This window comes from Sceloporus occidentalis, unplaced genomic scaffold (assembly GCF_023333645.1).
Source record: "Sceloporus occidentalis isolate IW3139 unplaced genomic scaffold, rSceOcc1.0.p SCAF_9, whole genome shotgun sequence".
NCBI lineage: Eukaryota > Metazoa > Chordata > Lepidosauria > Squamata > Phrynosomatidae > Sceloporus > Sceloporus occidentalis.
The window spans coordinates 14941998-14955711 of record NW_028316989.1 but is presented as its reverse complement, the minus strand read 5'-3'; the positions used below and the strand labels follow the sequence as shown (position 1 = coordinate 14955711).

Sequence of the window (13714 nt, the reverse complement as noted above, 5' to 3'; positions counted from 1 at the left end):
GGAAACCCAGTTTGATAAGGCACATGCTAATCATACTTTTAAAGGGATTATTATTATTATTATTATTATTATTATTATTATTATTATTATTATTATGACTGCTTTCAGTCTGCAACTGCAACGTCAAAGTATAGCAGTGGATGAATGTATACCCTCCAACATTTCACATATGAAAACCAGGACGGATGCAGCCAAACAATGCCAGAGTGGGGTTAAGGTGGCAGAAGTTATGAAGGAGGAAGAACATAATCTCAGAGATAATGCAGTTATTTGCTTTTGCCTGAGCTTACTGGGAATGGCAAGGTTCTTCCCCCTCCTCTCCTCTCCTCTCCTCTCCTCTCCTCTCCCCCTCTCTGAGTTAACTTGCTATATATTATTTTTGTGCTTTGAAGTAAGCTGAGATAAAGTGGAGGAAACAAAAGGAAGAGGAGAGAGGATTTGGACATTTATAGTGGCTGTCCAGCCTCTGCTTAAGTTATGTTTCTAAGAAATAATGAAAAAGAGCTCTTGGATCCACGCATCTGGCTAGCCATTCTTTAAGCTTAAACCAGGGGTAGGCAACCGTTTTGAGCCGGGGGCCGGGTTGCTGTCCCTCAGACAACTGGGGGGCCGAAGCCAAAAAATAAATAATTAAATAATTTTTAAAAAATTTAAATACATAAATAAACCGGGACAAATGTAGGACAACATTTTCAAATGGTGGACACTTTTTTTAAAAAAGTGGAGGACAAGCAAAAAAATTTGCTGATTTTTTAAAAAATGTTAATATAAATGCATGTTTCTGAGGCGTCTATAGACAATTGCCCCCCCTTGCCCCTGCGTGCGAGAGGCCAAAGGCCCCGGCGGCAATCTGTGGCAGGACCAGGCTGGGGCCGGTCCCAAGGCCTCGCCAGGCCGCATCCAGCCCGTGGGCCGCAGGTTGCCTACCCCTGACTTAAACTATCTTCTGACAGTCTTCTCACAGAATGTATCAGAATCTGTGCCTTCTGTGCCTTCAAGTCTCCCATCGACTTATGGTGGATTCATGGGGTTTTCTTGGGCAAGGAAATCCTCAAACACAGTTTTCCCAGTTCCTTTTCCTGAAATATAGCCAGGAGCACCTAGTATTAACTGCTGGTTTTCCCTCCCAAGTACATACCAAGGCTGACCTTGCTTAGCTTCCAAGATCAGATGGAACCTGGTGCCTTTAGGGCAGTGGTTCTTAACCTTTTATCTGGGACCTCCTTGGAATATCTTTTGTTGCCACAGACCCCCAAGACATAACTCAATAAAACCCTAATAATAATAATAATAATAATGCAATCTGAACATTGAACCATTATCCATGAAACCTTTCCTCCTGCTTCTTCCATCCACTTTGCAGCTGGTACAGATTGAATGGCAATAGAGGCCCAGTCTGCCTGCCAGCGTTTGCCTTGGCTCCCATCATATGCCTGCCTTACTGCAGGGAGGAGGTGGGCTGAGTACCTTTCAAGCCTTTGCAGACCCCCTGTGAGCATACCTTAGCCCCCTCGGGGATCCCCAGACCACAGGTTAAGAACCACTGCTCTTGTGAATTCTTAATAATTATTAATTAATAAATTACTACATCTTTTAATAAATGTTGTTGTGTACCTTCAAGTCATTTCCAACTTATGGTGACTCCAGGATGAACCTATGAAGGTTACTAGTGGATATTATTATTATTTTACTTGTGCCATATTATAATATTCACCATCATCATCATCATCATCATCATCATCATCATCATCATCATCATCTTTGCAGTTTCCTGGAAACCTGCTGAGGGCTGGACTGAGGGCTTGCGGAGCAGCACCAGTCAATGGACCATCAACACTGAGTAGCACTGTTGTAGTTCACTGCTCTGAGTTGCAGCACTAGAGCTGTTCAAAAGAGAACTGTAAGTCCTCAACCTACTACAAAAGTCTCACAATTCCCTAAGGGGAACAATGGCAGTCCAGGTGGTATAAAACTACTATATAATTGTACACCTTCCCAAGTTACTTCCACTGCTCTTTGCAAGTATTATGGACTTCCACCTTCAGAAGAGAATACTGGTAGTGAACTGGATCGCTAAAAACATACTGGTGCTGCTTATAACTCCTCTTAAGGTTATGGCAGTGCTGGAGGAGGTAACAGCAAACTCTGTGCAACCACACGCTTGGGAGTGCAAGAACATTTAATTTTGTAAACTAGTTCTTTTGTCATATGGAAGTGCTTTGCTTATGGCACCTGTCCATAAATGTTTCCAGAGTGTAAACATCCCTGGTGTTAAAAACATAAACAGGACCTGTGGCGATCTGCCAGCGTAAGGTCTGCCCACCTATCATATTTGTGTCCCACACTTCTTCCAAAGAGAGCAGGGTGGGAGTTATCTCATTTTATCCCCACAACAACCCTGTGAGGTAGGTTAGACTGCGTGAACATGGCTAGCTCATTATGAGCTCACAACTGAGCATAGATTTGAACCTGAATCTCTCCACTTAAAGTCCAACAATCTAACCCCTGCATAACCTGCCCTTCATTCCAATATGGTTCCTCGCTCAAACGCAGTCTCATGGGACAAGCCCTGGGTAACTTTCACTGCCAGCTCATGAAGATGGACTCAGCTTGGGTTAGGGTCAGTGGTCTTTCAGGTATCCATTGGCATTCAAGTTCATTTCTTTGTTCCACCAACTCCTCCAGGCATGGTACTTCTTTATGCTTTTTCGCCGGGCAAATCGGCAGATGCTAACCATAAAAACCCAAGAAACGGCATACATGATCACACCTCCAGCCTTGATGAACCACTTGGGTTTGGGGGAGGTCAACACGCAGTACATCAGCCAAGCCCCGACCCCAATTCTCACCCCTGCAAACAGCACCACAAAGAAGAAATCCACCACGTCTCCTGTGAATGTGTGATAGAGCCCCATCTCCCGGAGGAACCAACGGGCCTGCAGGAGCGGATTGGTGATCTCGCTGCCGAAGATGACTCCATTGACTTCTGCAGCTGACTCGCCCAAGGCAAGGGAAACTGTGATTCCCAGAATGCTGACGGTATGATGGGCCAGCATCAAGGCACCTTCCGCCTGGAAGTAGACACACCAACCTAGGTCAAAGAGGAAGTAGCCCAAGCTCATGCACAATGCATGGACTTGGAGGGTGGTGTTTGGTGACCCTGAAAGAAGAGACAAAAGTCATGTCAACCTGCTTGCATCCCATCAACAAGGAGTTCAGACAATGTACTGCACAGGAGACATCAATGTCACCCCTGAGTCCAAACCACACATTCAACAGAATCATATGGAGAGTCATAACACGGTTTGGAAGCTTCCAACCTTTGCAAAACCTAACAAAAAATCTTGCCCAGAATAAATTAATATGACAGAAGGGCAAGTGCAGGTGACTCTGAGAAACCATGCGACTTGAGAAAAAATTTACACTTTGTTTACATTTCAGAATTGTCTCTTTTTCATTGGCATGGCAGGGGTCAAATGAATATACATCACAAAAATATTTATTTATTAATTAAAATATTTTGATCTCAGAGTGGCATATAATAAAATTCACATCATTTGTTTAAAGCAATGAACTAACTTGGTGTAGTGGTTTGAGCTTCAGACTAGACTCTGTAGACCAGGGTTTGAGTCTGTGCTTGGCCATGGAAATCCACTGGGTGACCATTGGCAAATCATATTCTCAGCCTCACAGGAAGGCAAAGGTAAAGGCAAAACCCTGTCCGAACAAGTCTTGTCCAAAACAAATATGTTTGCTTTAGTGTCGTCATAAGTCGGAATTGACTTGTAAGACACACAACAACAACAGACACGATAAAATGAATTTTAAAAGGCTAAAAACAATCAAACTGTTTTCAAAGAAGCAGCCGTGTTAATCTCTTGCAGCATAAAAAGTAGGAAGGAAGGGAGATGGGAAAAAGAAAAGGAAATGTGGCAGAATCTTTAACACTAACTGGTTTTTATTTTCACATGGGCTTTCGTTGTTATAAACCCACTTTTTCAGATGCAGTCTAGAGTGACTATAAATACTCAGGTATAAAGCATATCTACACAGTTGTGAAGTGTGCTGGAATGTAACAGGATTCCAGAAAGATGCAAATCACGACACTTGCCCTAAATTTTCAAAGGGCTTCATTGATGTGATATTGGTTTTCAGTTCTTTATAGGGGTCAGTTAGTGTTGATGTGTGAAAGCATTAAATTTCCTTTTCAAAAGTCAGTTTCTCATGGTTCAACACTCTCTCTGAGAAGATTCCTTTTGCTTTACGTGCAGTAGTGATCTTGGATTTACAACAGGCATTTCTCAAACTACAGTACCCAACTAAGGAGCTGAAGAAAAAAAACTGACAAGGCATGATCCTTACCCAGGAATCATATACTACAAGACAGACCAAAAACGCAAAATGATAGAACATCCCAGTCACCTACAGTTCCCAGCTAAGACCACTCAAACACATCACCAATAAGCTACAACCAATTCTGGAGAATAACACACCTCTTACAAACTCTGACAGGCAGGCCTTTATTGGCCTAAACAACTACTCATTTACAACAGGATTCATAACATGGGTGGTATAATACATGGACAAGACCTTGCCACTAACCCAGATGCCAACTCTGTCCCCACATCTACTCTGGAAGCAATATTACAGGGGCCAATAACAGCACTCACAAAATCAGAGGTACATTTGCTTGCTCTTTCTCCAATGGGATATATGCCATCCTATGCCAGCAATGCCCCTCTATACATTGGACAAACAAGACAGTCTCCATGCAAAACGACTGACGGACACAAATCTGACATTAAAAATGGCAATACCCCAAAACCAGTTTCAGAACATTTCAACTTTCCTCGACATGCAGTAAGGTATTTACAGGCTGCAGTCCTTGAACAAGGAAATTACAAAGGAAGACTAGAATGAAAAATTGCTGAACTGAATTATATTCACAAATTCAAATCCATTAGCAGGGGTATGAACAAAGACAATGTCTTCATGGCACACAATACATACAAAAGTCTTTGCTACTGCACATATGCATTTGGAAGCAATATTTATCCCAAGGTGGAGAACAGTTATAGCATACCTGGATAAGACATTGGCCAAGGGCCATCTATGAAGCCAATGTAGCCAGAGAGGCAAGTGGCAAGGACCCCATGAGTTAGCGTGACCAGTCGGCAGCTCCACTCGCAGGTGCGATCCTTGTGTCGATGGTAAGACCACGTGTAGAGGGAGAGCCAGCCGATCAGACTGAAGGCAACTCGGAGAACCATGCTGGCTGCCATGCTGTGAATGGGATAGAGAAGTAAAGAGTTAAATCCTCCAAAGTTTTGCAAGCAACCGCCATACTGCATACATGCCACCAAATACCATGTCGCCAAAATGGGCACCATTGGGTAGATCAGAAATAAGTAGGAAGTATTAACACATACAAGTCAGTGGTACAGTGGTCTGAGTGTCAGACTAGGGCTCTGGGAAACCAGGTGTCATACCTCATTTCCAGGTACCAAGTTCAAACTCTGACACAGACAGTGAAGCAGAAGGACAGGGTGCTATGCTTTGTTCCCAGGACCTAGGTTCACATTATGTCACAGACAGGGAAAAAGAAGGACAAGGGAACTGCCAGTGTTTGAGAAAGACAGTGCCACTCCCCAGTAGCCACAAATGTCTCCTCTCTGACTGACTTTGCTTGAAACTTTGTCCTTGGTTGGCCTCCAAGATAGGACACCAGGGTTTGTTCTCCTGCTCAGCCATGCAAACCCCTTGGGTTGTAAATCACACTCTCTCAGCCTTGGAGGAAGGCAATGGCAAGCCCTCTCAGAATAAATCTGGCCAAGGAAACTCTAGGAGCGGAAACTCTAGGAGAGAATAACCATAAATTGTTGACTTGATGGCACATAACAAGAAAGTTTGAAGAGTGAGGTCTAGTCTGTAGTCTGAGGCCTGGTTTGACTAGGAGTCTGGGAGGTCAAGGATTGAATCCTGCTTTATCCCTGGAAACCCACTGGGCAACTTTGGACAACTCACACACTCTCAGCCTCAGAGAAAGGCAATCACAAGCCTCTGAAGACACCATGCCAAGGAAACCCTATGATAGGTTCACCATAAGTTGGAGTTCTTGAAGCTACACAACAAAAACAACAAATCAGCAAATGCTGGGATATGTAGAAGAACAAAGAAGCATTTTAAAGAGGAACCTCTTTAAAACTGAATGGAAAATCAATTTCAGAGAAGATCCTGGTGGGTGCAATGAAAAGCAAAAGGGCTGGGACATAACATATAAACATACATTGGAATAAGACTCTTCCTGAAAATAACTATGCCCACAGAAAGCTGTTCTTAGGCCAAAAACAAACAAACCCTGTACAAAAGCTTTAAAAACCTACCTACTTCTGACATCATCATGTAAAAGGGGATATGGCTTACTGAGAAAGCTCAGAGAGCCAAATGGGGACCCCGAAAAACCTGATTTAGCCCCCACCCCTCATTTAGGAGGAGGGCATGTATGGTTGGTTTGAACCCTAAAGTAGAATCTTTCTAGCCAATTTGGAGGATCTCCTTTTTTGGGATTCTACTCACAAGAGAGCACTATAACAGCATCTGAGTGTCCATTAGCAGCAATAATGGTTCGACATGATTTTTATTATCCTCTGCCTTTGAGATTTCCATTTCTGGTAACTGGCCACCTGATGCATACAGGCACCTCAGCTCAAATCCTGTGGATTTTGGATGTTACTGCACTGAGCAGGGCTGTTTACAATAGAGTAGTTTTAAAGTCTCTCGTTCATAGGGTTGCCGTAAGTTGAGGCTGACTTGATAGCAGTTAACAACAAGGGGTCATTGTAAGTTAGAACTGATTTGAAGGCATGCAAGGACAACAATTAGAGAATCACAAGGACAGACTTCCAATGAAATGTATTGTTCATGTATGAAGTTACTTTTTTGGTGCAATATTTTCTCTTGGTTGTTGTGTGCCTTCAAGTCATTTCTCATTTATGGGGACCCTCAGTCATGGTGTTTTCTTGGCAAGATTTTTTCAGAGGGGGTTGGCATTGCCTTCCTCTGAGGCTGAGAGAATGTAACATGCCCATGGTCACCCAGTGGGTTTCCATGGTTCAGCTGGGATTTGAACCCAGGTCTCCAGAGTCCCATGCTCAACCATCCTGCTTCTGTACACTTTGCATGTGCTTATAAGCACCCTTGCACTCAGGCTGAACCCTTTTGGCAGACAAACTAAAATGAGAGTGGGAAGAGGGAATTTAAACCTCCTGGAATGATGCCCAGTTTCTCTCTTAAGGTGGAGGAGATGTGAGAGCCAGGCTGGCATAATGGTTTGAGCACTGAACTTTGACTCTGGAGGCCAGGGTTTGAATCCCAGCTCGGCCACGGAAACCTCTAGGTCAGTGGACCCAAACTTTGCTCCTCCAGATATTTTGGGCTTCAGCTCCCAGAATTCCCGAATTCAAAAATATAGCTGTGTTGGTCTGTATAATCAGTATGTAGAGAGATCTTGTAGCACCTTTGAGACTTCCTGAAAGAAAGAAGTTGGCAGCAGGAGCTTTCCTAGAGTATGGTCTACTTCCTCAGATGCATTAAGCATCTGTGCAACTCAGAAGTCTGCGAAAGCTCATGCGGTCAACTTCTTTCTTTTGGCGAGTCTCACAGGTGCTACAAGATCTCTCCACATAGAATTCCTGACTGTTGGTTCGTCAAGGTTGGCTAGGGATTCGGGGAAGTGAAGTCCAAAACACCCGGAAGGCTCAAGTTTGGGCATCACTGCTCTAGGGCAGTTTGGGCAAGTCACATTCTCTCTCATCCTTAAAGGTTGGCAAGGACAAACCCGGTCTGAAGGAACATTGCCAAGAAAACTCCATGACAGGGTCTCCATAAGCTGGAAAGTAACTGAACCGCAAAGCCCCTTCCTTCCCCAGATCCTCTGATGAAGAGAAAGGAGGACTGGAGGGCCAGCTGTGGATGTCTTGCAAATACTGCTGATGGATAGCTCTTCGGAAAGGTCTGTCTTACAAAGCCTTTAGCTCAGAGGCAGCTGGAAGCAGGCACCTTGGGCTCTGCTCCGTGGAAAGCCGCCAGGTCCACTCTCTCAGCCTCAGAGGATGGCCAAGGTATGAGCCAACCTGGCCAAGAAAAACCCAGGAGAGATGGTGCGCCTTAGGGGCCGCCATAAGTCGCAAGCGCGCACAGCGAGAAGAACAACAAGAGGTGCGTTTGGAGCCATCGCCTTCCAAAAAGGGGCCCTCCTCCTTTCCCTCTCCATCCAAAGCTCCCCCTGGCACCTCCACCCCCCACCCTGGACCCTCTCCTTGCCACTCCCAAAGAGGCCCAGCCTTGCTCCTTGGCATTGCCCCGCCAGCCCCTGCCACCCGAAGGGTCCCCTTGCCTCCCAGCAAAGCGCACTGATTTGGAGAGGTTTCTCTTTTGGAGAGCTCCGCGCGCGCCTTTTGGAGAGGTTACCTGGCCCCAGTCAAGTGGCACGGGTGGCCCGGCTTTCTCTCGGCCGGGAGGCGTTTCTCTCTCGATGCCCACCCTCCCCTGTCACCTTTTCAAAGCTCTCTTGGCACCCACGCGGTGCCAAGGCAGAGAAGAGCCCGGCTTAGGGTCACCTGCTGGCCAGGAGGAGAGATGGCAGCGCTTGCCTTGGTGGCACCTTGCCTTGGCAACCGAGGGATGGGGGCCGAGGAGGAAGAGGAAAAGGAAAAAGAGGAAGAAGAGAGCCTTCTTGGGTACTCCACTGGCATCACTAGGGTTGGCATCACCTGCCGTGGTCACTCATTATTTATTTATTATATTTATTTATTATATTTATTTATTATATTTATTTATTATATTTATTTGTGGCATGGGCACCTGATAGCTATTTTAGGGAAAGCTCAGAGACTTTGAGGATTTCCTAGGATGAAGTACAGTGAGCCCTTGGTATCCGCTGGGGTTTGGTTCCAGGTCCCCCTGTGGGTGCCAAAATCCATGGTTGTTCAAGTCCCATTAAGGACAATGGCATAGTAAAATGGTATCCCTTATATAAAATGGCCAAAACAAGGTTTGCTTTTTTTGGAATTGAATAATTTTCAAATATTTTCAAGCTGTGGATGTTTGAATCCATGAATAAGGAATCTGTAGATCTGGAGGGCCGACTGTACCGATCAGCGGTGGAGCACATGCTTTGCATGTACAAGGTTCCATGTTCAGTCCCTGCTATATCTTCAGGTATAAACACAGCTTGGAAATGTTACTTTTTGGGAGATCCTCCCAGCTAGTGGTGGCTGGGGTTCTGCAAGTTGTAGTCCATGGTGGTTGGTGGTTCCATATCAATGGGGTAGTGAATCCATTCTGGGTTATAGTGTGAACTTTAAAGACGTTATCCAAACCTATGTGGCACCTCACATAGTGCCTGCAAAGTCCAGATTATTCACCTCCACTGTACCATTGACACGAAAGTCACTAGCTGCCACAGGTTGTAGTACAAACACAATAACTCCTCTAAGCTCTGAGTATCAGGTTATAGGGAAAAAAACTTGCCTGGAACCTTGGGGAGATATTGTCAGTCAGACTAAATCAGAGATATAAAGTTTCTGGAAATGTTGAAGCCATGGTGGTGGTGGGTAACATTTTAGAGGGGGAAATGCAGTATTGGCACCCTTTACATGTGGAATGTCATTTGGTTACTTTAATAACACGCATGATATATAACCTGGTTTGGTATAAAATTATATTTGGCATATTAAAAGTACAATTTATTCAGAATATAAGTACAAAATGAACTTCCTTTTAATACACACACACAAATGTGTTACTTATATACAGCTAAAAGGTTCTGAACTATATAGAATCTCTTTGGTTTTGCCAATTTCAGGAGCAGGCTAATAACCTACAAGAAAAACCAAAGAAAGCAACAGTAGTAAAAGAGAGAAAATTATTTCCTCTCCGCTAGTTCTCCATTGTGCCGAGTAGAGATAAAGCTGTCTTTCCCATCAAAAGAAACCAAAATCTGGAATTGCAGTGATATGAGACATTGTATGTAGTCTTACATAAAAGTCTTCCTCAAACATCATTGGGCCTGTAAATTGGTGAGCACCTGGTCCTAAACATGCCATTCAATGTTCTAAAAGGAAAACTATGTTTTCCTCCCAGTTTTTCCAAAAAGAAAAAGGTTTGAGGAAACAATAAAATGAAAAAAAGTCAATCCTTTCTTCTGCTTTCAGATCTGTAGATTAGATTAGCATGGGAAACTGTCTGACCTAGATGGAGAAAGAGTCTTGACTTTGCAAAAGGCTTCTTCTTGCATTCCTATGCAGCTTGTGGCCATCTATTTGGGGAAGAGGATCTGGGATGACTGAAGGAAGGAAGGCCCTTGTGGATGGATAAGTGGCCACAGCCATGCTGTTGCGTGAATAAAATTTGGGTTCTCTTGACCTCTGGAAGTGCTGCGTCAATGACGCATGGTATTAATAGGCTGGTTCCCTCATTTGATAAATATGCATCGTAAACTTCAAAACCTCCCTTATCCGGAATAGTAAGTCATTATCATATGGTGAGTCAGGCTTGATTATTACCTCCTGAAGCAGAGAGTCCAGGCCCGCGTAGCTTTGCCATCACCAGTGGCCCTGCCAGACAACGCAAATAAATTATTATAATTGGCACGTCCTTGTTCTATACATGGAAGCAAACAAGCAAAGTCTGAGTGATAGGGAAATTGCTCCTGGCGGTTGTTGGGAGGTGGCTGTGAGAATCTTCCAGTTCTCTCCTTCCCCAGTCCAGGGACATTCCTGAGCCCCATTCTGTGCCTGGAATGAAATGAGGTGGTACAGTCCATAACTGGTAGAATGGACTATACCACTTCAATTTAGAGATGCAAGGGGAAGGATCTCATCTTTGAATGGTCTCTTGCATGAAAAACAGCATCTCTCTATAAAAGTTGGAAAACAAAACAAAACCCAGCATCTCTCTATAAGTTGGGGGGGAAATAAAACCATTAGAGCCAGCATGACGTGGTGGTTTGCGTGTTGGACTACAACTCTGGAGATCAGGGTTCGATTCCTGCTCCACCATCAAACCTGCTTGGTGATTTTGGGCAAGTCACATGCTCTCAGCCTCAGGGGAAGGCAATGGCAAATCTCCTTGGAACCTATCATGCCAAAACAATAACCCCACCATGATAGGTTCACCTTAGGGTCACCATAAGTTGGAATAGACTTGAAGGCATACAACACATGCAGAATTCTAGCTCAGTACTCTCCCTGGGATGTTAGGAGGTTATTGTTGTTGTTTTTTTCTTTTTAAAAAAGGAAGGAGTTTAATTTTTTGATATTTGTTTTTAAATAGAACATTTATTCACTCACAGACTGAAGCTGTTTAAGGAATCTGCAGCCTCAGGAGTAGGACAAAGGCTGCATCTGCACTACAGAAATAATGCAGTTTGACATTGCTTGAACTGCCTTGACTCCACCCTACAGAAGCCTGGCATTTGTAGTTTGTTGTGGCACCAGAGCTCTCTGACAGAGAAGGCTAAATCACTCACAGAACTTCAAATCCCAGAATTCCATGGCTTTAAGCCATGGCAGTTTAAGCAGTATCAAACTGGATTAATTCTGCAGTGGAGGTGGAATCAGCGAATTCTTACTTCTAACCTAAACCACAAGATAGCTTGATCATCAGCCAATGGCTATACTGGCTTGGAGGATTCTGGGATTTGAAGAATTGTGGGACTGCAAACACCCTGAATCAATTTTTTCCTTGAAAAGCAGGATGTACATTTATTAATAAATACATGAATGAACAAAAACAAACCAAAACAAATAAATGCAATTATTAAAGCACACTCACTCAGGAGTAAAAACTGTTGGGCTCAGTGGGACTGAGTACACCCGAACAGTGAGTCTCTTGTAATGCACGATTGATATCTCCTTCATCCTGTCCCTCTGTAGACCAGAACTAGGATGCATCTGCACTGCAGAAATAATGCTGTTTCACACCACTTTAACTGCCATGGCTCAATGCTATGGAATTCTGGGATTTGAGGGTTTTTTGTGGCACCAGACAGAGAAGGCTTAAACATCCATAGCATGGAGCCATGGAGGTTAAAGCGGTGTCAGACTGCATTATTTCTGCAGTGCCAATGCACCCCTTATCTTACTATTAAGCAGAGTGGTATGATTGTCTTGGGCAGCAGGTGCTGGGGAAGGGGGCAACAGTGGTAGTCTTGCTACCATTTGTCTTGAGCCTAGTGGCCAGCCTTCTGTCTTGAGGACAACCTTTGTAGTCCCCCCTCCACCTAAACTAGCCTGTTGCCTTTCACTGTCATGGAAGAAAACTTTCCACTATTGAAACAAGAATCCATTGCTTGTCCACTTGGCGCCCCCAAGAATTGTCCACAGTTTGCCTATATATATTCCAAAAAGCAAACCCTGATTTTGCCATTTTATATAAGGGACACTATGCCAATGGGACTTGAGTATCCTTGGATTTTGGTATCCATGAGAGGGATCCTGGAACTAAAGTCCAGCAAATAACAAGGGCCCACTGTAAAATGTTAAAATATGAATATGCATGAATGTGTGAATGACAATACACACATGGGAGGGATCCTGGAACCAAATGTAAAAATAAATATTTTTCTCCATATACTATGCCGATTGTAGGTGGATGGGTGTGGGTGTGTATGTGCGACATGTAGATGTCAAAGGGGTCCCAAGGGTAAAATGTTTGAGAACCACTGGTCTGAACAAAAACTCAGGGTGCAGAAATACAAAAATTGTCTTGAGGCACCAATGTGGGGCACTATTTGGCCCTTCTGCCACAGGGAGTAAATTTTCTTGGTCTGTCGCTGGTATACACAGATCTTCTCTTGTAGAATAAAAGCTGAAGGAAAAACAGCAGTCGCTTACTGGGAGTGCTGATCCAATGAACTGGAGGCAAGCTTTCAGCAGTTTCTTGCAAAAAGAGAACAAGCTGTGTGCAGCCATATTAAAATCTGCCAGCAATCTCTAGTGTAGACAGGAGATGCCACTCCCGGAAGATCAAGGGCAGCTTTGTGGAGCACAGTAAGATTAGCACAAATTATCCCCCTGAGCACAGAGGAGAGAGAACTAGATGACAGATTCAGCACACACAGCTTGGATGTGAAAACCCTCCCCTGAAAGACAGTGCGCCATAATCGATCAGGGAGACCTGCAACCCGCTCTGTCGGAAAACAATTGCAGGGAGATTCCCAAATGGCTTCAGTGATGGGAACTGCCAGCAGTTTTGCCTTGACGTTGCGGAGAGAGATTCTGCAAGTGCAAAGATAACACTCATGACAGCTGGGGCCTGTTCTCCTTCAGTGCTTCAAGTCAGTTTGGGAACAGGAGTTCAGGGTTCATGCAACCAATTTAAACCTCTCACATTTGTGTTGCCAGCTTGCTACACCTGGCAGTGTCACTCAACATACTCTACAAAGATGGTCCTATGAAGGATCCCTGGATGGAAAGAGAAGGAGGTAGCTGCTCCTAGGATGGGAGGATATGTTCATCTTTAAATATATATCCCTACATATGTAGACAAATGGAAGATATCCTGCTTGACTAGTGTGGGCAAGGCCAGCACTGAAAGTGGAGTGGCTGGTTTAAAAAATGGGGCTGAGATGTGGAAAAGATCCTATTATGACTGTTGTTGTTGTTGCTGTGTGCCTTCAAGTCATTTCTGACTTATGGCGATCCTATCATGG

General features: G+C 44.2%; 1 protein-coding gene across 1 annotated transcript; it reads right to left on the bottom strand.

Annotated features, from left to right (window-relative positions):
• Positions 1-1400: 1400 nt before the first annotated feature.
• LOC149306969 (TLC domain-containing protein 5-like) lies at positions 1401-8548 on the bottom strand. Its single transcript, XM_089538314.1, has 3 exons — positions 8470-8548; positions 5084-5283; positions 1401-3160 (listed from the first exon to the last, which is right to left on the bottom strand). Exons 2-3 carry the CDS (start codon positions 5280-5282, stop codon positions 2622-2624), a joined length of 738 nt encoding a protein of 245 aa, XP_089394440.1. The 5' UTR covers position 5283; positions 8470-8548; the 3' UTR covers positions 1401-2621.
• Between the last annotated feature and the right edge of the window lie 5166 nt (positions 8549-13714).